The sequence below is a fragment of the Blennius ocellaris genome, assembly GCF_963422515.1.
Source record: "Blennius ocellaris genome assembly, chromosome: 1".
In the NCBI taxonomy this organism is placed as follows: domain Eukaryota; kingdom Metazoa; phylum Chordata; class Actinopteri; order Blenniiformes; family Blenniidae; genus Blennius; species Blennius ocellaris.
Window position 1 is genome coordinate 14,643,209 of NC_137650.1, and position 24,119 is coordinate 14,667,327.

The 24,119-nt window shown below is 40.5% G+C and overlaps 1 protein-coding gene across 1 annotated transcript in view; it reads right to left on the reverse strand.

Annotated features, from left to right (window-relative positions):
• Positions 1 to 5,352: 5,352 nt before the first annotated feature.
• abhd17c (abhydrolase domain containing 17C, depalmitoylase) overlaps positions 5,353 to 24,119 on the reverse strand; it is a gene marked incomplete at both ends in the record, with an annotated part of 33,073 nt that continues 14,306 nt past the window's right edge. Inside the window, 2 exons of the mRNA XM_080500393.1 lie at positions 5,353 to 5,572; positions 16,085 to 16,264. Coding sequence (XP_080356519.1) covers positions 5,353 to 5,572; positions 16,085 to 16,264 — 400 coding nt within the window. The remainder of the gene's footprint in view (positions 5,573 to 16,084; positions 16,265 to 24,119) is intronic.

A 24,119-nucleotide genomic window follows, 5' to 3' on the forward strand; every position in this document is an offset into this window, starting at 1 on the left:
CAAAACACTCAAAGAAATACAAAAAACCGAGGACTTGGCCCTTTGCAGTAACCACAGGCAAGTAGTCATAGTCTCACTCTGTCTCACACACGCACACGCACGCACACACACACACACACACACGTACTAGTGCACAAGTGCTAATTAACCAACAATTTAATAAAATGGTATTAAAAAAAGTCATAACCATAATTGACAGCTGCAGTTTGCATCCTCGTTAATTAAATATGGTGACGCTCATCTAGTATATCTATTATTGATAAGGAAACTGCACAATATCTTACTCTCAAGGGTTATAGTCTTATTAATCTATTACCTCCAGTTATTACCATTATCGTGCAATAACTTGCCAATAGTTGCTTATTAAATTCTTGGCATATCATTAAATCTTAAATCACAAGGACTCAAATATTTTCTTACATTATTGAAAATGTATTACATTATTGGCTTCATTACATTTAAAATCCAAGATTACTGGTCGCGATGATGACTTCAGTGCAGACAAGTGATGACAACAGCGTCATCAGTTTTCCTTCAATGTCACATTCAGTACAAACTTCTGCAGCCTTCAACAGGCCTGTGGCGTCACTCTGAATATGCACTTAATACAATAGATCTATGCTGTATACATTAGGCTAGACTTGTAAATGCCTTGATTTCTGTTTGTTTAAGGCTTTAGTAAAAATGTAAGATGATTCTGAGCGGTGAATTTGGAGGCAAGTGTTGCACCTCAAATTAAATGATGTTAATTCTTTTGGTGGTTTGGTTGCGTTTGATGCCTGTCTGACGAGACTCAATAGTGGTAGTTTTCTGTTGAAGCCTTGGACTTGGCCGTAGTTACTGACTGTTGTCGGGTGCCCAGCTCCCTTCAGAACTTTCTGAGTGTTTGTCTTTTCCTCCATTATTTTTGTGGTTGTTCTCCATGCTATACAGCCTGAATTCTTCTTACAACCTCTGGGGAGTAAATAAAAACACCTGGGAATGAACATTCCTGCCTCGCTGTGTGTGTCCTCCACCACCCGGCCAACTGTCACACCATGTAGTATCGTTTATTCACACTACAGAAGAAGACAGCACGGTTTGAGTGTGGCGAAACTCAGGTGGTAGGAATAATGAGACGTGGGTTGTTTTTTTTATTTTGAGGACGATGCAGGATGGAAACATCAGTGTGTTTTCTGCAGTGAAATGTTGGTACCTGAAAGAAAGAAAGAAGACATCACGACTGAGGTGACATTTAGATCTGCTTTTTCAAACTACATCTCAATAATAATTCATTACATATTTGTGAATGAACTCAAGTTTTAATCTCTCAAAAGATGGATTTTAGTTAAAATTCAGCTGATTGAGGATTATTTCCCCCTTTAAATTCCCCTTTCCAGTATTTAGTCTATCTTAAACTTGTTCTTTCCAGGGATAATAATATTATTCTCTTCGACCATCTCAAATTGCTTCAATTCAATACATTTTAAAAAGTCGAATATTTTTCTTGATCTGGGTTTTGGTTCTTCACTATCGCCATTGGAATAACCTCATTCATTCTTTTCATGTTCTCTGGATAGTTGTACCACAATATTTCTGATTAACTGTTCTATTCCTTGACATTTCAGTTATTCAATATCAATAGAAAAAAGGGATTCCTGACATTTTATTTGCACATTTCCTTCCAAGTGTCTAACAACAGTCTTATCTTCTGTTTACATGTGGAGTACTTTTTGATTCAAAGGCGAATCTCCAGAAACGTCACATTATTTTGTTGTCCATCAGAACCGAGCCGTATAAATGTTATAGTTCTACATACCAAACACATTTTTTCCCCTCACTTTCAATGATGAACCAGAGAAGCTATTTGATGATGCATTCAATAAAGTGTGGACCAAAACATGAAGTTCACAGACATCAAGGGCAATTTTCAGTTTACTCACAGACGATCATGTTTCCGCAGTGACAGGCGAGGCCATTGAAAATACTCCCGGTGAAACGAGCGCTCGCTGGAGCTAATTAAACACACCCGGTGCATTCCTCATTGAATTTTGTGTCTAAGCATAGAACTGCTGTTTTCAATGCTTCGAGCTGCAGAGTGCCAGCGACATTCAAAGACGAAGGACAAGACCAAGCAGGGTTCAGAACCTCCAGGTCCTGGAGAAATGGCCTCACAAAGTTGCCATGGAAAATGCACCGTTTTGCATTTACGTACATGTTTTGACAATAATGTCCATTTACGCTAAAACGCTGAGAACAATGTAGTTCGCATGTAGTTGGTGCTGTTATTTGTTTTTGTAATGACATCACACACAGATGCATAAAGGATGGGAATTTCTTGAAAGATTTTTTTTACGATTCCGACTTTATTTTCAATTCTGCTTAATGATTTGGTTCTTTATCGATTCTCATTTGGAAACGAAACCTGCAGAATTAACAGCAGAGGACGCGGTCACGTCATCACCGCTGCTGCTGGGTTGGAATTCACTCTGGAGTGGATCAAAAACGTGACAAAAATCCAAAGTTAACACCACTGTGTGTGCAAAAGTTTCTACATATTGGTCCCATTTACTCCCTTTGCACAGGAGCAGCATTTCAGAAAAGTTGTGTTTTCCTCCCCGTTTCCACTGAGACGGAGCGTTTCCAAACAGTTGTGTTTTCAGTGGCTCCAATCACCGTTGCCGTGTCAGTGGACCCTCAAAACACAACGAAAATGTTCAGTTTTCACTTGAAAATGTTGCGTAAATGGAATACAAGTGTGAATAGGCATCAAAAACTCAAATTTCACGACGGATCATGACCGTTTCTGCTCTGCTGCCTTTGCAAACTCAAATTATAGTCGGAGTTGTAATACATTTTGGGATTAGTACCCACCCCCAAAAAAGAAATTTCAAATCATACTTAAAAAAAACAAGGCCACACATACACTTCCATGCATCCTTTATTCTGTTATATGCATTAAAAACATCCATTGTGCTGCCTTCTTGCAACTGTCACATGTGTGACGTATGTTTCACAGCATATTTAAGGCTTAGTTCATTGGTTTCAATTTACACTATGACCATTATGGGTTTTATTTCGTCGAGCTTTTCTGTTGCATAATGTGATTCCAGTGTTAAAAATCAAGGATTACTACCCCGAAACGAGGGCAGGTAATATGTGTAGAGAAGATACTGGAGGAGAGCTGTACAGAAGATCATCGTACAAACCAGTATTTTTTTTTTTAGTTTTTTTTTTTTAAAGAGACAGTGTAAATCTATCAAGATTTCGACTTGGAAAACCTCGTAAAAATGTCAGTATCAAAACAACAATCAGTCTAAAGCAAATGGTCTTCATTTCTTTTAAAAAGAAGTACGAGAGGAAAGGTACTAGAGATGATGGAGGGTTTTGTTTTGTTTTTTTTAAATCCAAAAACACTGGGCCCCGGAGTGATGATTCCATAAGACGAATACCCAACCAACAAATCACTTCACAGCAACAAACGGATCCAACAATCATGACAGTTCCTCAAACAGTGTTGCTGAGCTTCATTTTTTTTTTAAAGCGTTTTCCTTCATTTGCAGGTTCAAAGAAACAATTCAGATACAAGTTCACAACTATGAGAGGTGATCTGCATGCGTAGCCGAGGTCCACAGCGCTTCAGTTTTTCCTTTTTTTTTTTTTTTTTCCTTTCTTTTTAGTGGTCCGATCTCTTTGGAGTGTGAAATGACATCTCATCACATTTTATGGTTTGGAGAGAGAAAAAAAAAAAGAATTATTAAAAACTAAAGAGGGCTCGGTTGTAGTACCTCGCTGTGGATTCAGTTGACTCTCACAGTGTTTGACTGAGTGATTTCTCTTATAAACAGCAGCTATCAGTCCCCCCCCCCCCCCCGGGGACCACAAAGACCCCTGTTGTAGTCCACAGGAATGTCCCCGTGAAATGTATACAAACATAAGGCTTCATATTCAGAGAGATAAATTAAATGCGCTCACAGTTCACACGAGCTGGCTTCAGGTTACAGTACTGAGTGATGCTCCGGACAGCCGAGGCCCTCGTACCTGCTGCTCTGTCACTGAGGGGCGGCAGTTCTATGTAACGTGTGCGGCAGACGCACAGGAGTGAGGATTGAGGAGGTGAAGTGACCCAACGAACTGCCTGCTGCAGCAATGTGTTTGCATTCTGCAACACAGCCGGAGGACCGCCAGGTAGTTTACTCACGTGTGCAGTCAGTCGGAGGTAAAACTCTGCAGGTGTGGCTTTGAGCGCTGGACGGTGGCGAATCCAATTTGGCACGATGAGCATTTTAAACATCGGAGTCATGGAAAAGTCAAACGTTGCAACCACAAGAACTCAAATCGAACCTGAACTCTAAATGTATATCAATACTTTTTCATTCTTATGGATTCATTACATATATAGTACATACTTGAGAAAGGTGTTTGACAAAATGGACACTTATATTTACATTCACCAAACGTATACACTCAATCATTTATATGAATAGTTTTACTCTTCATTTTATTGTGGTTACAACATTTGACTTTTTTTTGGGTATAAATTGTTCATCTTGAAGCACTGAATCAGAGGCATCTCGGACACGACAGACGTAACGCTGGCATCAGTGTTTTCTACTCGGGAGCGTCTGATCCACCGTCTCCTCGTTTTGCCAATAAACACACAAAGGATCACTCATTTTCTCAACGACAGTCTGGCATTGAGGAATCCTCGAATGAGAGAGCAGCACGCAGCAGGGCGATCACAGCTGCAGAGCCCAGATGTGCTCATGCACACCAACAGCTTTCACACACTTCCGCTGAGAAAACTACAGAAAAACAAAAAACTGCAATATTAAAATTACAATTTAAAAGAGAAATAAAAAATCACATGGAATGACAAAAAAAATAAAATAAAAATACAAGAGAAAAAGCAATGTACAAACACAGAAAACAAAATCATACCTGAAAATACCTGCACGTTAAAGGTGCCATTAATCAACCCTGAATGGTCAAATAAAATTAAGGAGAAAAAAAAAAGTCAATAATTGTATCTTCAGGTGCAAAAAATTTGATACTTCTTTACCTTGTATAAAAGAATAAAAAAATCAAGATAGCCAAGATTATATTTCAGTTGAAATGAAAGAGGTGATGGAAGAGGAGGATGAGGAGGAGGAAGAGGAGTGAGAAATGTATGTGGATTGAGCAGCGAGTGCAAACACTGTCGGCCCGGGCTCACTGGTTCACATGTAGAAGCAGCAGCCAACTACACGTGGCCCCGCCTCCCTTCCAGCCCCCCGACGTGGCAGGGGAGGGGATCTTGCTGAAGAGTGCAGACCTGACCGGAACCCGGGCCAACGTGACGAGCCCCCCCCCCTCCTACCGCTCCCCCCCCCCTCAGGAGGTTTGGAGCTCGAAGGAGATGAACTGCTTGAGTCTCTCCAGGTACTGCGCGTACAGTTCGATGTCGTTGTGGCCGGCTCCCTCCACCCAGAGCGGCTCCACGGCGCGGGGGCAGCGCTCGTACATGGCCAGGCCGTGAGAGAAGTCGATGACCTCGTCCTCCGTGCCGTGGATCACCAGCACCGGGGACGCCACCTTGGACACCTTGTCGATACTGTGGAGGGGGAAACAAGAGGAGGAGTTACGGAGCGTCGTTTTTGCATTTTAGTTTTAGGAAGGTTTTGTGTTTACACAGCAACATCTTGAAAACAATGTCCAGATGGTAATGTAGCAAACGTGCACATTATTGGAGATGAACTGTTTCTTTAAGTCACCCAAGATTAGACCGGGTTGTCACCAGGAACACTTTCACTCAGCGACGAAAAGACCAACTTTGAACTTCATTACTCATTCTATGCCATGTTGAGCTTTAAACCATTTATATAGTGACATTGACCAGAGGTTTCACATTACAACATTTCCATTAATTAGCCAAGAGAAGTGCTTTGCACAGTGTCACATTCATATGTTGACACATTGACAAGAAAAGAAACTCAACCTCGAGCAACTGCGACAAAAACCAGGGTTGTCATGCTCAAAGACACTTATATAGGCGAGAGGAGACAAACCTGCAACCGTTCCATGTCATTTATGACAATGTCCATTACAGCAACGTCAAGCCCCTCCTAGGACCTGGCGTCCACATATGTGGACTTCACACTTTCAGTTGTCTAGACCACAATACTACATTTTGAGCGACAAGGGCCTGGTGTCCACATATGAGGACATTATACTACGATACACTTTCCGTGGCGACGATATCTGCCAATGAAGCCAAACCCAGTTGGCATTCAAAACGATTTGCGCAACAGCAGATGATATTGTGCTGGACTGTGACATTTACCAAGGTGCCCATGCGCTCCACGAGCAGGTTGCAGAACCAGAGGATCTGGGTTTGGGAAGCTTGGTGATAGATCGTCTGTCTCAAACTCTGCGTTCTAATACAAAAGTGCATTGTGATCGGCTTTTCATATCCATTCAAGGTGTGGAACACATGACGAAGAAACCAGTCTATTTAATTGGCACGGTGATGAAGAATCGGGTCACTGCAGCAGTGCAGAAGCTTTCCACTGACAAAAAAAAATAAAAATGAAAGCAGACGGAAGAGGTACATTAGCCCAAGTTGCCACTGAGGATGGAAAGATTTGCGTGGTGAAGCGGTATGACAATAAACCGCTATTGATGTCTGCTGTTCGTGCCAGAGAGCCAGAAGACACCTGCCAGAGATGGGACAAGGAACTGTCGTGCATTTGGCACTAAAAAGAAGAACGTCATGCAGTTCCTTGAATTTGGTATGGAAGTGGCCATGACCTTCTTGGGACAGCATGACAATGACGACTGACTTTTCAGAGCATGAAGATGACCCAGATGTTTCGGTCCAATGGAAAAGGCGTCCAGTGACGGCAGTGCCCCATGTCTCAGTCAGCAGGAGGGCTAACGGACGTCTTCCATAGGCAGTAAACTTGAAAAAGAGAAAACCCAGAGAAAACTCGAGTGCACCGTGTTACATCCAAGGTGTTCCTCTGCTGAGAGGCCGGCCGCAACTGTTACACAGCCTTTCACACAGAGGTGTGAACCTGTGCAAATGGGAAAGTTTGAAGTAGCACTTTTTGAATGTAAGTAAAGTGTTTCATGTTATGTTCAAAAATCGATGTTAATAGTTAAAAATTTATTTTGAATTTTATTGCAGTCATACGTTTTCCTGAAAATGTTAGGAGCACTACAAATTAACTATACTGCTCAAAAAGGCAAAATTGTCTCATTTTGTTTTTTTGCACTGAGGAAAGATGTAAAAAAGATTTTTTTTTAACTTTGCACTGAGAAAAAAAAAGGCACAGTTGATGTTTTTCTTTTTGCACTTAAGAAAATGGACAATCGCTTCCTACTATGGTTTTGCGCTCAGGAAAAAATGGTGCCATGTTCAGGCACCAAATAAAGAGTTGTGTACATCATTAGTCAAGTGTGACTTTATTGCGTCATAACGGAATTTAAAACGAATGTCCACATATGTGGAGATCATGTTTCTCAGAAACTACATCATGTAATAAGATAATTATCTTCCCAAATAGCAAAGAGAAATTAAAATTGCGTGCCATTTAAGACTTCGGGTCTGAGGCGTGCAGTTTTCATACAGCATCAAGTCACCTGTGAAAAATGGTATTTCAGAACGGCAGCGTGCCAATTACAGCAGAGTTATGTCAAATTCTTCTACATCCTGTCCTTCGAAAGTGCTTTGCCGCTTATGTGTTCAGGTAATTACACACCTCAGTATGTCACTCAACAAAGCACGTTAAATGATCAAATCACTGCACCAAATTGCAGCAGTGCCATTTCCGGCTGTACTGTCACTTCCAACATTAATACAGCAATATGTACTTAACCTTGCATTATGTCACTTACTTGATAATGTCACAGCATTAGGAGGCGACCACAAAATGATCAATTACCACAGCATTATGTGGTCTACATCAGCATTGCGCCAATTATGCTACTTACCACGGCATTTTGTAATTACAACAGCGTTATGACATTTACCACAGCATTAAGTACATCACAGTATTGTGTCTAACACAACAGCAGTGCAGAATCCAAGATGTCTTTTGCTGTTATTTTCCTAAAAAAAATGATGTGATTTAAGACAGTTTATATTTGCATTCTCTCCCTCCCTCTCTCCAGAAACCACCAAGCAAGTGGTTATAGCTGATTTTTTTTTTTTTTAACATTATACTGTATTTTGCAGCAGAATGTTTCATTAAAAATGACCTTATGTTGAGATTGACATCATTTTTTGTACTAATTGGGTGAACTTGCAAAATTCATCACGTACACTGTGGCCACAACAAAGAAACACGTTCAAATGTAAATTCAAAGGTTTATTATAGCATTATTTTACCAGTCCAGCCCACTCAAGATGAAACTGGACTTTATGTGGCTTCTGAAGTTATAGTTTATTGATGATTTATTTTGTATACTTTTTTGCCATTTTGTACAGGGGAGCCTGAACCCGCTGCTGAAAAAAAAAGAAAAATCCTAGACGAAACACTGGATTGTTTATATACATTTTAACTCAGAGGACAATTACAGCAATAAAGTTGGACTTTTGACAATATATAAGATGTCCGTAGTAATTTTTGAGTGCATTGAGAAAAAAAGAAAAGAAAAAAATCCAATCCAATCCCCAATTTATTTATTTTTTTAAATGCTAGATTTTTTTTTTTTCCAGGGCAAATCGCCCAACCCTAGAATAACCTAATCATATACGTCCTGAGAGACAAGGAATGAAGGCGGTTTTGTGTTTGATGGTTAAAATATTGAGTTTCTCAACAAACCACGGTGATATGGTGGAAGAAAGTCTTAACATGACATTTCGGTCTACATATTTGTTCCTGTGCTGCCTGCTCTCTTAGGTTGCTCTAAAGGTGCTAATAGACTAAATGTCTCAAGGCATTAATTGCATGGGTGACCACTGTGCCAAAGAGAATAACGTGAATGTGTAAATGTGCCCCCGTATATGTCAAGTAAATAATGATCAGCCCTGTCTTCTGGCCTGAATGGAATTGTGCGAAGCTCAAGAACGCTGCCGTGAATACAAATTCCTTACTAATCATCTTTGCCTGTAAGTAAGGCAAGCGGCTCATCCTCCCCGGTGCCCTGCTGTTCCCATAGAGGTGAGGTGCAAGATTAATGCAGGGAAATCATTGTGAACTAATTCCATTCCAGATGGAATAAAAACTATTATCGTGTTCACTTCACAGCTGGGGCATGCAGACTGAATTATGGCCGTCACACGTTATCTGGCCCAATATTTGTATGGAGAAGAGCTCGCGGCTACACCGAGGGAGCGCCGACAGGAGTGAATTACTCCTGTAACACTGTCAAACGTTTGGCCGGCAGAACCTCAGCTGCTGGTTTCTGACGGCACAATGGAGTGGACAAAATAACTACATTCAAGGGGAATTTGGAGATTCTTTAATGGAATTTGAAAAAAAAAGAAGATGCAATCCATCTTGAAGCTGGGGCCAGCTGAACAAGATGTGCTCAAATTAAAATGTCAGAATTTGGATTATTTTGTGACAAATAAAAATGTAATTTATTTTTGAAGATAAAAAAAAAAAAGAGAGAGGCTAAAATCTAAAGTCGTCAAAAACAGCCAAAAATTATTCTGGTCTTCAGAGGGTTAAGTTTTCTCTGGTTTAGAGAGGAAATTACATACAGCACATTTCAGAGTGGCCTTTTATTGTGGTCACCCAACTGCACTGTGTAATAATCAGCGTCTTGATATGCCACACCTGTGAAGTGGAATGGATTATGGCGGCAAAGGAGAAGTGCTCACTGACACAGATTTAGACAAATCTGTCAACAATATTTGAGAGAAATTAGGGCTGCAACTCACGATTATTTTAATAATAGATTAATCGGTCGATTATTTTTTTCGATTCATCGGTGAATCAGTTAAAAAAAACCAAAACATTTCAAATTGTAGGACCAGTTGATATTGAACAAACCAAACACCAAATATGTTATTATTTAAAAGCAAATAACTGAACCAATAAAGATGTATACAATATATCTACATATATACACATATGTAGATAAGATGTATCCAAAATAATTACTAAATAAGATTTCATTTACTTCAGGGGCTACATACAGTCCAGTTACATCCTAAGTGGAACAGACTGGTAAAATATTGCTATAATAACCTAGAAATGTACCCTTCAAAGTTTTTCTTTGTTGTGGTCGAAGTGCATGTAGGGAAATTGTCTATATTTTTTCTAGATCAAACAGTTAATACTGAAAGTTGTTACAATCTCAACATAAAGTTAATTTTAATGAAACATTCTGGTGCAAAATACAATGAAATGTCAAGGAAAACTAGTATAAATCCTCTATACCGTCCTTGTTTGGTGGGAGCAGATTGGAGAGTCTTGCGGTCGGTTTTGGTCCACGAGTCCAACTTTCCAAAAATGGCTCCCAAGGTGGAACTTTTTGATAATGGCCCCGTCTCGGTGGAAACAAGGGAAAACTCAAAACCTCAGTGTCTGATTTGACGATGTTAGCCCTGCTACTGCACATGCAAGTAGCGTGTTGCATGAGCGAATTGTTCGCTGCTTGCATACATTGTGCATACATGGAAAATATGAAATGTATTGTCTGTATAGGCAATAAAAATGGAGACATCTGTTGAGAGAACAAAAGAGCAAAAAGATTTTCTTCTCACCCTGGTTTAGCAACGGCCTGCTTCAGAAAACCTTATCTAGATGAGACAGAAAGTTCGAAAGGGCAAAGTCACGCTGAACTATCTGTGGTGTTCATTAGAAAGCTCAGTGCAACTTGTGAGCGCCTCCGAACCCTCGCGCCTTGTACTCCCTTACTTTGGAAAGTTGATCATTTCGGAACAAGATTTTCATCTGCGCGCAGTCCTGCACAAACTTTGTGTTTTTATTGACGCTTCAAGACACGGGTATCGCAGAGAACAAAGACCAGCTCCGTCGAGGACGGTTATTTCTCCGAGTTGAACAGGTGATGAGCACAATTTCCACAACAGGGGTTTTCATTACAAAAACAAACAGCGCCAACTCCTCGTCTGTTGTGCCAAATACTTCATTTAGCATGTCTGCCATTTCTGTGCAAACGGACGTTTTCAAAACATTCTTGTGTAAAAGCAACACTTTTCTGAAACAAACAAAAAAAAAAAAAAGTGTATTTACTTGAAACATCATGCAAATGGGGCCTTGGTAGTTTGTACACCTTTGTAAGATATACAATCATTATTTTGCCAATTACATTGGCATTCTTGCTTTTTAGTTTTAGTATGAAGTTTAACATTTTATATATTCCACAAATATTCGCCAAAAAAAAAAAAAAAAGTCTTGGAATAGAAAATGCAATGATTCAAAGGTAGCAGTGTTTAGCCTTGCTTCAAATGGACATGTTTGGTGCCGTGCAAAGACAGCTGGAGGAAACCGTGGAAGTTTCCTGGCTTGAACACAAGTGAGGAAGCGGGCGTCCGTCCATGATTCCATGCCTGGATCCCCATCCAGCCATCCATCCATATATCCACACGTTTCCATCCATTCAAACCCGTTATGTCTATGTTAAGGTTGTGAGGTGCCGTATCGTAGTTAACACAAGCAGGTGGTTGGAGAGGTAGACAGTTTATTTATGCAGAGGTACTTGCATGTCAAAGGACACAACCTCAGAGTGACAGCAGTACACCTCCGCAACGGGATAATCCCCCCGATCACACTGCGAAATTCAAATGAGAGCACCGATTTCCAACTCACGAAAAAGTGGTGTGGGAAGAAATGAAACGTGTGCCACAAAACCCTGGATCATCCTTCAACGAAGGACGTTTTGCATGAATGACTGAGTGGCCAATATTTCCAGCTTAAATTATGCATAGGGATATTATGTCGTTATATCTGCTGAAGGTGGGTGGCAAAATTCACTTTTAGGTCTAACAGAACATTTCACCAAAAAATAAAATTTTCTTGGTCTGTTTTTTTTTTCCCCAGTTAAACTACATTATATAAGAAAGTCCTCCAAACGGATTCATTATTTGTTCAATCAGAGAGTAAAGTTTATTTTTGCTGGATGTACTTTCTTTGCCACAGATCTGAGTTCTTACGATTAATCTGCTTCAAAAAATCTGAATCCTGTCTAATCACAAAATGTATTTCGCCTTTTAACATGTGCAAGACAGAAGCGAAACGGAAGCGTGAACACAATGCTTTTTCATTTAAAACACCATTGTGTAAACTGGGCCTTAAAATCTGATCTGTCATCTGAAAATGAGTGTCACATGCGGATTCTGTTACTTTCTGTGACATGTTAATGTTCCAACTTTAATTCTTGACAATACTTGGTCCGTAAATCATGTAAACCTGCTCATCATATAGAGTACACCACAATGAAGCAGCCAAAAAGCTGCAGCCATTGTGTGAAATATTTCCACTGCTCATTTCACTGATTGGCTCAATACACAACCTAAAGAGTGCCCTCCACCATTGAGCAGCAAAAAAAAAAGATCACAACCTAAACATGCACCGGAAAACTAAAAGAACCCGGGGCACGTTGGACAACTTGTTGACTTTGGTGGGTTTACCAGCAAACATCACAAAACTGCTTTTATAGAAAAGCTTTATTCCAAACTTTATTGCCTGGATCAGCTGCTTAAACCCACACAGGCGTACACAAGTAAGAGTGTTCGAATGTCAGAACGGCGGCTCTTTGCTGAAAGCTACACTTGGCATTCTTCACCACGTTGCGCTGCGGACAACAGACCAGTGGCGACACGGCAGAGTCATTAAAGTTTAACGTAGTCTGCCTGTTTGTAATCGGTCAAAGAAGTGGTGATCCCACGAGTGATGAAATGATGAACCCAGAGAGGCCGATGGAACATCAACAACAACAACAACAACAATTAGCATGCTTCTCCTGTATGACACAGTAATGGCGAGTTTTGCTCTCCTTGAACACAATAAGTTCCAACTGAAGAATTGCTTTGCTCTTGGCTTCGACGTGATGCGGTGCACGATATTGCTCAACAAAAACGTACAGAATGAACATAAACTCCCACCAGGGCTTGCATGCCAGCACCCATTGCACTGACGCAGGGCAGGATGAATTATTTAGCAGTAGTTGGATGCTACAACTCCATCAAGTCTGATGCTTGCTCAAGACTTTCAGTTTTACAAGCACGGCTTGTGATTTCCTCTCAAAAATGTTTCTGCATCAAAACGACAAACCTTGTCTTTATGGGCTCATTGCCATCAAACACTCCTCTCCCACTAGAAGTGGCATTGTGTTCACCCTCCAACAGGTGGCGACGCCTCGGGAGCCCCGGTGGATCAACAGTTTTCCTCTCAAACAGGAGTGTGAATCCCAGGTTGTGACACATAAAATAATCTGTCACTTCATCCTGAAATAACAAACCAACACCTGCAACCATGTGAAAAAACATGCTTGCCCCCCCCGCAATGTCTCCTGAAGCTGGAGACCTCCGGTACAGCAGGATCTGTGTCGTGGACGATCGGATCATTTTCAAGGGATCAACAGAGATGTGAAAGGTTTCGCTCTCTAAAATCACCCCATCTGAACGCCGAATCAAAAGGATTATATCTTTTTACCACAATTTTATTACTTTATAAAGATGGCTGATCTGTTAAGAAGACTGAATAATTTCTGTGTTTTGGAGCAGCAGCTCCTCCGAAGCCCTGATGCGTTTAAAAATTAACAATCCTTACCTAGTAATGATTGTTCATTTTTGTTTTGTTAAATAGAAATACGTGTAGTGAAACTCCCACGGTGTACACCAGTGCACTTCACACAGTTAAAACTCTACAACTTCAATTTGAACTTGTCCATGTGGTTTACCGCCACAAAGTTGTGTAGTAAAACGTGTGAGCCATTCAAAGTAAGACTGCTTTATACAGTACAGGTACACTGGCTAGCAAACGGTTGAAAGCTCTTTGTAAACGCTTCTGTTGTTCGCCTGAATTATTCATAAAATGTAATAAGAGCTGCATTTTGAGTCACAAGTACAGACACAAAATGTTTACTCTTTCTGCTTCATGCAGGAAACTGCCAAAAAGTTCCGACACGTGTTCTTGCCCGTGTCAGAGGCAATAGATCAGCGTGCAGAGGCCAATATAAGAGAGAACTGCTGAGCAATAAAAAAAATTAAAAAACTATTAAAATGACAACTTTGATAAGAAGATTAACAGATGGCAACAAAATGAAGCAGTTCACCGCCATAACACTGTGTGGAAGAAATTGTATAAAACTTGTTTTCTGGTCATAATTAGCAATTTGGCCAATTTTTGCTTCAGATGCAACCAGCAGATTGTACTGGCGAGCTACGATCTCGCAATGAGCTTGAAGGAGGAGTAGGTCATGTTGGTATGAGAATCTGTCGAGGCCAGCCGCCGTCCTGTGAAGACATGGCATGTCCGACCAGGAGGAAACCCCCAGGGCAGACCCACAATGCACTGGAAAGATTACAGCTTGCATCTTGGAGCACTGGATCCCTCAAGTGCAGCCAGCGAGCAGATGTGACGACAAAGCTGCAGTTCCCGACTACACATAAGCAACAGAAAATGGATGGATAATTAAGAAAGGGAAAAAAAAAAAACACTCCGTTAGTCTCGAGCACTGACACTGAGCGTGGGTATTTAGAGTCGACAACGAATGTGACAGCTGCATTTAACAAACACCATTTCACCAAAAACTAACAAACACTGTGGTTCCAACATCAACCACCGCAGATCCGACTAATGGAGAGACGACAAAAGAAAGGCAGAGAAAACCAAAGAATGATGAGAGTGTTTCTGAATACACACATGCTGAAACGCAAAAAAGGAGGATGAGCTTTTTTTTTTTTTTTTTTGGAAAGCATCTAATGATTAGCAATCTTTCCATTTCGGATACCGTGCACATTTTTAATGATGCGTTTTGTTGGGAACTTGAACGTACACAGATGAGGTGCAGCACGACGCCCACTCAGGCGGAGTGACTGGCACTGATTACAGGCCTGTTCCCTCGGTATGAAACAACATAGGAACAACCAGTTCCAGCAGTTTATTAACACAGTAGCAGGAAGAAGTCACGGCAAAATAATGGAGGGAAATAATGTGAACAAATTTATTTTTACCGAACGGAGGACCTTTTCGTATCTCCTTTTTTTCAAGAAAAGACACAAAAGATACAAATAAATACAGGCGGACTGTTTGTCCAATTTAATTACGTATTGTTGAACAAACTGGCCAATCAAATAAACTCAGTGAAGACAAAATGTTGGGGTAATGCCAATACTGAACCCAACAGCCTGAGAGACAGCAGCTCTTTAATTATTCTCTTATTCACAGAAAAAGACAAATAACAGGCACAATACAACCTCATGAGATGCAAAATTAGTCACAATGAGTGGAATTGCAGTAACTACTTCATGATGCATTAGAAGATTTGTGAGGACAAACATTAACCATTAGTGGTTATGATCAGGGCTCCATGATATTCGTTTAACATGCATGAATGTTGATTACTGCCGTCACAATGTGATTTGCATTACATAAACAAACAGTTAAGTACGAGCTAATGGTGGCGTCTTTGGGAAATTAATATGTTACAATAATTAAAATATTATCTATTTTAAATGTAATGTTGGCTCCATCTGATTGGTCATATATATGTCAAATATGATATCAGAATGATGATGAATTAGGGGTATATTGTTCAGCTTGAGTTATAATTAAAAGAATATCCATTAATCCGTTTCATCAAATAGAAATATCCACCGAGTGACTGAGTTGTGCGTGAGCACGTGCTTCACTGCACCATTATGGCGACATGTTGATTTTAAATTCCCAATCAAGAGTCCAAACGGGCAGGCAAATTGAGAGGTTCAATATATTATTTATGAAGTTAAAAGTCCACATGCTGACATGAGGAATACAATTACAGAGGAGAGCTTAACGCCCATGGCGCCTGTGCTGTGGAACTAATCCGCGCCGCTTTTTTATGTCGCATTCACAATGACACAATGGCAGAGTGTAGAAAACAAAGAGGGAAAGGGTCTGAAAGTCTTTGGGGATAGCGGGCGTGTACCTGTGTGTCTCCGACTCACCTGGGGAAGGCATCGAAACAGTAGGTCTTGCGTGTGTCGGGGAAGGCCACCCGCAGCCCTGACATCAGCGGCGAGTGGAGGATGACGGCGGCGCACTCGTAGCGGGCGGCCAGGTCGATGGTGGGAACAGTGCCGATGCTCTGACCGTACAGGATGATGTTCTCGGGCATTATGCCGTACCTTCACAACCACGGAAAGACAGACCACACCTGTGTTAATCCCACTGAGCATATTGGATATAAAATTCATGCAGAGAAATCTTAAAACTATCATTAATATTCAGAGTTGATGTCTATGAGATGATCTTCCCGTATAAAAACGTATGTAAATGATGTTATCTTCTATCGGATAATTCCATTTGAAGATGGCAGAGCAGGAATGCACAGTGCATGGAAACACAACTGTCAACACCTTTTACAATCATTAATAACCTAAGTTAAATAATTAGAGCTCATGAAATATTTAAATTCATTACAAAACAATAAAATTCTGTGTTTTTATTTGTACTTTTATTGGTCCCTCTGCTGCGGCTCCTGTATTCTTATTTGTACTTTTTATTTCTTTGTAAAGCAATGTGAATTTCCTTGTGTCTGAATGGTGCTCAATAAATATATAAATTAGCCTAGCTTTAACTTAATTGTAAGAAATCTGAAATACACTGAGTTTCCCTGTTTAAAGTGAATTCCGGGCAGAAAACGTTTCCATTGTGTCTTAATCCTATGAGATACATCGGTATTGAGTTGATATTTGACTATGGGTATCTCCCTTTGATAACTTGGGCTCTGTAACAAATGGACACATTTTCATGCCCTATTCTTAACATGACATAAAACTTCTGACACTATAGCTTAATCCATTTCCACATTATAACGCGACAATGTTTCTCAATATACTGCGGCCATTTATCACCACATTAAAAGGTTATCCACGTTTCTGCTGAGGAAGCATTTGAAAGTGTTTTATTATGATTAAAAGGAATTCAAACGACAGATAACAATATATTGTGGCAGTGTTTTCACAACCCCGTCAATCAAGATAAGCGACAACATGAAAGTGTGACATAAGTTCTGTTCCAAAGGAATCACTCGTCTTTGTAGACACAGGCGAGTCCCTGGGCATTGTGCACAATGTTTCTACTGTAAAAGAAAATCCGAAGGGAGACGCTTCGCATCAGTCACACTGATAATGTAATCATCTTAATTGCGATCTCTTGGGGCCAATCAGAGCAGAGCGGAGCAGCGGCGTCTGTCTTTCCCTTTCGGCAGCCAACGTGAGACGCAGCTGTCAACCTGCTGATTTAGTCGCCTCCTGAAATCTTTCACCTGCCGTGTCAGATGGAACTCTGTGGCAGTTTGAAATTGTCACCACTGTCACGTCAGTGTTATTGTTTCAGTAATGAAGCAACCTACATAGAATTGATCAAATAAAGCTTTTAAGTCTAAGTTTTGCAAGTGTACTGCCTTCATTTTGATATCACCATTTTCAATATTATTCCATTGTGGATAGACACAGGCCTGTGCTGTGTTTTAATAGTCAGCCTCCTCATATTACCGTAATCAAAAGATACTTTGGGGGATCTTGAACTTTTATGAAAAATGCACAATAACCATTGGTGTCATTGGGTAAACATTTTCAGTACTTTTTCCACCTCTGGAAGTACAATTTCCTGTAAATATCTCCAGTGACCTTGAATGTTTCCATCAAAACATTTAAACTGCCGTTTTGAAGGCGTACTGAAATGAAAATTCACTACATTTTCACGAAATATATTTCATTCCAAATAGGTATGGTGTTTTTCCCCGATAAGACTGTGAAAATGTCTCATTATGACTTATCTTACACTCGAGACCGTGTCTTTTATGTGTTTAATCAAGAACATGTAAATCAAATAAATCAAATATCACTGAGCCGAGTTCAAGCTTTGATAATATAGATTTTTTTTTCTCCAAAAAGGAATTGATTTTCTAAAGAAATTAAAGAGGTACTCCTTTATATAACAGCATAAATGTGCCCTTGGTTTCATATCAATAGTGGCATGTACAAGACGGGCAGTGCAGAAAAGTCTCGCGGCACCCGAAGTCCTGCTGAAAACCTTTTGTGTTCCTGTTCCATAAAACAGTATGAAATACCTAAAGCCATTAGCCACTTTATTACTGCTGACCTGAAGCCACTTACTGAAGCTGGAATAAAGTCATTGGAGAACTGCTCATTGTGTTAGAGTGAGGTACAGCGGGCATAAAACACTTCTACACTGAGACACTCAAAACTCAACACACACAAAGATGTGTGTTGCTAGAATATATGGATCATTTAGTTTGTGTATTAAAACAAAACCCATTGCATCGTCAGACTGGAGATTAAATGTCTATCAAGCTGATTTTATTTGTATATATTTCTTGTATGTTTTTATTGTGAATGTCAGTTTAGACTGACTGTTTGCACTTTAGTTTTTTTTTTTATTTGACCATTTTCAAACAATAGTGCACCACTGTGGAAAAAGAAGAAAAGCCATTTTCTTAGGTTGTAAACCTTGTAGAAAGACAAAGCAATATTTTCTCATCCTTACTGCTAATGGATACCTTATTTGACACAAAATTAAAAGATGCTCAGGCTTGACTGCACATGAGAGGGCAGATGAAATTCGATACTTGGAGAACTCTTAATAATAGCACGGAGAGTGCACCGTCATTAATATCTGATGCAGACAGAACACACTGGCTGAAGTCTTACATTTATTGAAAGGCCAATATCTTCCTGCAGCAGATATGCAGGAAGGGAGGAGACAGCTGGTGTGAGAATTTGCAGATATCAGACAGATAGAATGGTACGAGGAAGCACGGAGACACACAAATAGACGGGGAGGCGGGGATGGCGTGACGGGAGAGATGGGACTATTCTGGCATCGAGGTCGGAGATGATACTCTGATAATTGGCAGCCGTTGACAGACATGTCTCTACTACCCCAGAAACAGTGAGTCATATGAGAACGGGGTAATGGATTCAGCCCCTCAGTAACGCAAGGATAACACAGGAACAGCTTCTTCAGTATGAAGCGGATGGATGTCAAAATGGTGAAAATGTGACACCGGTCTACCAAAGGTAACACAGGTGTGGTAGCAACAGACATGGATAAGATTCAAAGTGTGACGGTCATGAATACTTAACAATCAGACCAAAATTTTAACAAATTGCAAAGAAGGTTCACCAATTGTTGGGAATCACCGGTCGAGATGAGCTGCTGTCGCAGTATTGTACCATCAGAATGGGGGGGAAAATTCAAGACAGCAGATTTCCTGCAGCAGGACCTAAAAGTAAAATCCAGTCAGGATAATACCCAAATACATTTTTACAAGGTGGAGTCATGAGAAACATACACCTGCAGGCGAATTGGTCACCAATTATCTAACAAGGATGTCTTAGAATCGTGTAAGAAACCTGGAGGAAATGGAAAAACAAACGGGAGGCACAGTCAGGCCACACAGAAAAGTTTAAAGTGAGAACATTCTCACTGTGAGAGGATAGCACCAACCACTGCCTAACAAAAGAAAGGGGAAAAAAATTAATCAGGATAACAGGATGGATGTTTGAACAGTCTTTACTCCAAGTAAAGTCTTGGTGATTTATTCAGCTGTTCATGGAAAAAGTTGAGTGGAAAGCGAGTAATTAGAGTGTCTGTTCTGGAAAGTTATTCCTGATGTTGGGAAAAAAAAACCTTTGTATGAAACCAAAGACCTTCAGGGACAGAAACTTGAAACATAACACCCCACTAACAGCCCACTAGAAAAACTGCCATTGTACCAATTTAATGATTGCAATGAATGATACCTGACTTGCAATAAATATCTATACTTGATACCTCAGTGGTGTGTTGTCTCATTAAGGACAGAAAAATGAGACCTACACAAGCTCCAGCAACAGACTGAACATAACCAGCAAGCATTTATTGAGATAACAATCTCTGTCAGACCCTAGGGTCAGCCCAGGTAAGGCGTAGGAGTGAAGTAACTCGCACTCTTTTACTTCACGCCATTAGGTTCCTGAACACAGAAAGTCATGTGTGAATTTCTCTTGGAGATCATTAAAGTATCTATCTATCTATCTATCTACGCAAGTTAAGGACCCATAAACTGTTCCTCAAAATAACACTACAGCCGCTGCAACCAAGACACACATGATCAGCATCATCACAGCCATGAACCCTTGAGGTCTTTCTTGTAGGTGCAATTTGCTGGATCTTGATCACTTGAGGAAAATGTCCATTCAGCTGTTCTACTGTTGCTCAAGGAAGCAGCCAACTCCTTTCTGTTTGTTACGCAATCTTGAGTTGCTCGAGAATGAAATGGTTAGGTCAGAATACAATCACTGAGACCCAAGCTGAGATATCAGAGATGCTATCATGAAAGATAGCAAATGAGAATTCGCCTCAAATCCGTGGTGTCAGTTTGTAAAAACACCCAGAATGCAACAGAGAAGTTTTTTGGCACATTTCACTGTATTTTGCACCAGAAGGTTTCATTCAAATTGGCTTTAAGTTGAGTTTGGGGCAATTTTCCATACTCATTGTTTGGTAATTGAAAAGCTAAACATTTCCATCACATATATGCTGCACCACAACAAAGAAACAAGTGAAAGTATAAAATTAAAGATGATTATGACACGACTCAAGACAGAATTGAGCTGTATGTGGCCCATAAAATAGAATGTGTTTGACATGTTTGAAAAAGAACGAAACTATATGAAGGTCCAGCAGGATTGCATCCTTGTGGTCATTCTTCAGCTGCAAATCCCATTAATTGAGACAAATGTTGAAGGTGACGAAAGCTGCAAGTGAAGCACTTCAGAAGCACTTGAAAGGCCTCCAATCATGCCCTCCTTTGACCTGCTTTTTTTCTGTCATTTTGACACCAGAAAAAGAGCCAGGATCTTTTAGAAACAAGAAATAGGGAACCGTAATCATTATGTAAATATTTTGTATGTAATTTAAGTTAATTGAAGAGGTTGAAATGATGCATGGTTTGTCACAAGTTCAAGCGATATGAAAGAGCACCTGGAAATGTCCTGTGAGCTAACCCACTGTAAAAGTGAAATTACAACTGCAGTGTCGCCCTTCTTTCAGGACCGATACTTTTAAGATGTTAAATTTGACCCAACATGCTTGATTTGGGTGGAAATGTGCTCTAGAATTTCTATTTCAGTTCAGAGTACGGAGACATAAATAGAAATCTTATAGTTGGGTTTGGATCACAGTGTACCCAAATAGAGGGAGAATATTACTCAATGTCCTGCCATTAAATAAATACATGCACCCACACATGATTAGCAGTGTTGTTGTTAGTAGTTAGAAATGCTCTGTGCACTGTTTAAAGGATAAAAATCCCCCCCCCCAAGTCGGTCAGTTCTAGCAACACAGACAAGTTTATAGCAGCCTTAAAAATCTAAGTGAAAACCTTCAAAAATAAGAAAAACACTGTGTGGCATCACTTTGACAGAAAAGCAATTCTTCCCAGCAGCTTTCAGCATCAAGAGAGCAATCCAGTACAGCACAGTGCTAAAGAGAAGAAAAAAAAATTGTGTGATTTGACAACTCCATCCGATAAAACAACAGACTACTGTGAGGGTGTGTTTGCAGCACTCTGGAGGCTGAGAAGATTCCTGGCGTCAGGAATGCACTGGGTGGGTTGCAGAGGACTATCATTATATAAACTGGACACATGTATGACTTTTACCAGCTTCTTCTGAAGAAGTGTGGGGTAACGCACAGTGCTGACAGAAAACAGACATGTCAACAAGAGCCCAGGAGACGCTAGATGCTCCCTTGTCATAACTCCCAATCTGGGGAGGAAGTGTAAAGCAAATCCTCCCATCTTCTGACAGCACGGGGAATGCAGAGAGAGACAGACAGACAGACAGACAGACAGACAGACAGACAGACAGACAGACAGACAGACAGACAGACAGACAGACAGACAGACAGACAGACAGACAGACAGACAGACAGACAGACAGACAGAGAGAGAGAGAGAGAGAGAGAGAGAGAGCGACAACAAGCATCAAACTGAAGTGTTTCTACAACAAACACTCGTGGATTACCATACCCCTACCCCCCCCCACCCCAAAAAACAGACAACCATGACAAAGGATTTGGACCAGGAGTGGCCTATGAAGTGATGCCATCAGGACGGCTCTTCAGTCGCCAGCTTGGGCGAGACTAATCTGTTGGCCTAGACAGGTCCTGTGTCTGATAAGCAGCAACTGAACTGAGCACTCATCCTGATGGCAGATTATGACCTCACACATGGACGGGCAAAGCACCTACAGTCCACCAGATGACTGGCAAAGCACTGGACTTTTGAGCAGCTGACAGCATCCAATGGCTTGAAAGGGACAGACGACACAGCTTTGAGGTTGCTTAAGTGGAAGTCATCAGGTAAATTCGAGCAAGAGAAGAATATTTTTGAGCCTTAAACCCTTTTTCTTCTAATACGTCCACAAATTAACATGTTTCTTTGTTGATGTTGTCAAATTTTGAATTAAGGTCTGATATTACTGTCTACTACTGTCATCTACTACTACACATAACTGTCATTTTGTACTTGGAATTAAAGTTGTATTTTTATGTTTGAGCAATATTGTTCTTGGAACTGTCAAAAAAAAAAAAAGGCACTTTAACTGAATTTAATTGGTTTTGAGTAAATCAATAAGTACCCAGTTGCTCTAATCTTCAAAAGATTTAGAAAAAATGCCATTTCTCAAAATGCTAAATTATCTGTACTTCTGTTCTTCAAATACGAAAAATGTCATCAGTCCCTTGTGTCGATGAGGAGGACTAACAATTTTGCAGTGATGTTTTTGGAGTTGAGCAGTCCCACTATTGAGAAGGCCAGCCAGCTGTCAGATGCCAGGACGATAAGGCGTTTAGCACTTGTTAGCCTGTTAACAGCAGCCTGATGTCAGCAGCTCACCAAGGTTCTGTTGTCAGTGTGGCTGTGATGTAACGGATATGATTACTTTGGCCATATAAACCAAGCCCGTCATGAGCGGTGTGTTTCAGTTTGATTGAGAGTAGAGTTTGGGTTAATAATTTAGTATATTTAAAGTATTCAGCGGTCACAGCATGTTTCCTCATCTCATCTCCGGAGCCACTCAAGGTCCCTCTGCCATGAGCCTCGGTCCCACTGCAGTCCGTCCGGCACAGTGGGGCCGGACGGTATGGTAAGGCAAAGCGCAGATCAGATCCAGATCAACTGTGTTGCGCGGTCCCATGAGAGAGAGTGCGGTCAAATGTAGGCGGGTTGTGAACGATGCAGGGATGTAATGTCATTACGCAACAATGATTGTGAGCTGTGGGCGGCCACAGCTCCACGGTCCTCCGAAGCCGTGAGCTTCCTGCATCTGTGACATAGCAAGACCGCGCCAACAATAACAGAAGGGTTTATCGTTGTTTATGTAAATCTGGAAGAGTAAATGAATAAACTCACTTCTAGAATGTTAAACACTTTTGGGGAACTTGCACTTGGCATTTTATCTTTCCATTATTTAAACTTTTACTCCACTGAATAATAAACAGAAGTATTATGCTATCGAATCCACTATGTTTATTTTACAGTGTATATTATTGCTATACAAAATAGTGTTCTGTACATTATTGCACTTAAACATCATATTTGAAGAAAATTATGTTACATCAGATACTTTTTCTTGCAAATGTCGATAGTGAAAATTAAACAGAATTGACGCTGCACCAACAGGGTGAGTTAATTTGGGATGGAGAAACAGCTTAATTTTTACGATAGCAGTCACACTGCTAGAGACAATCGATGCGCAATTTGTCGAGTCAAAAACATCACAACAAATGCAAATCAAGAAGCAGGTGTATTTATGAAGTTAAATGGTTTTAGATTATTGTGACTTGTTACTTGTGCCGCTGTTGATTCTTTCCATGTTATGGACAAGAATGCAAAAAGCTTTACAAAAGTTTGAAGAAAAGTGCAAGTCGCAGATTATCCAAGTGTGAAACGGAGGTTGAGTTTAACCC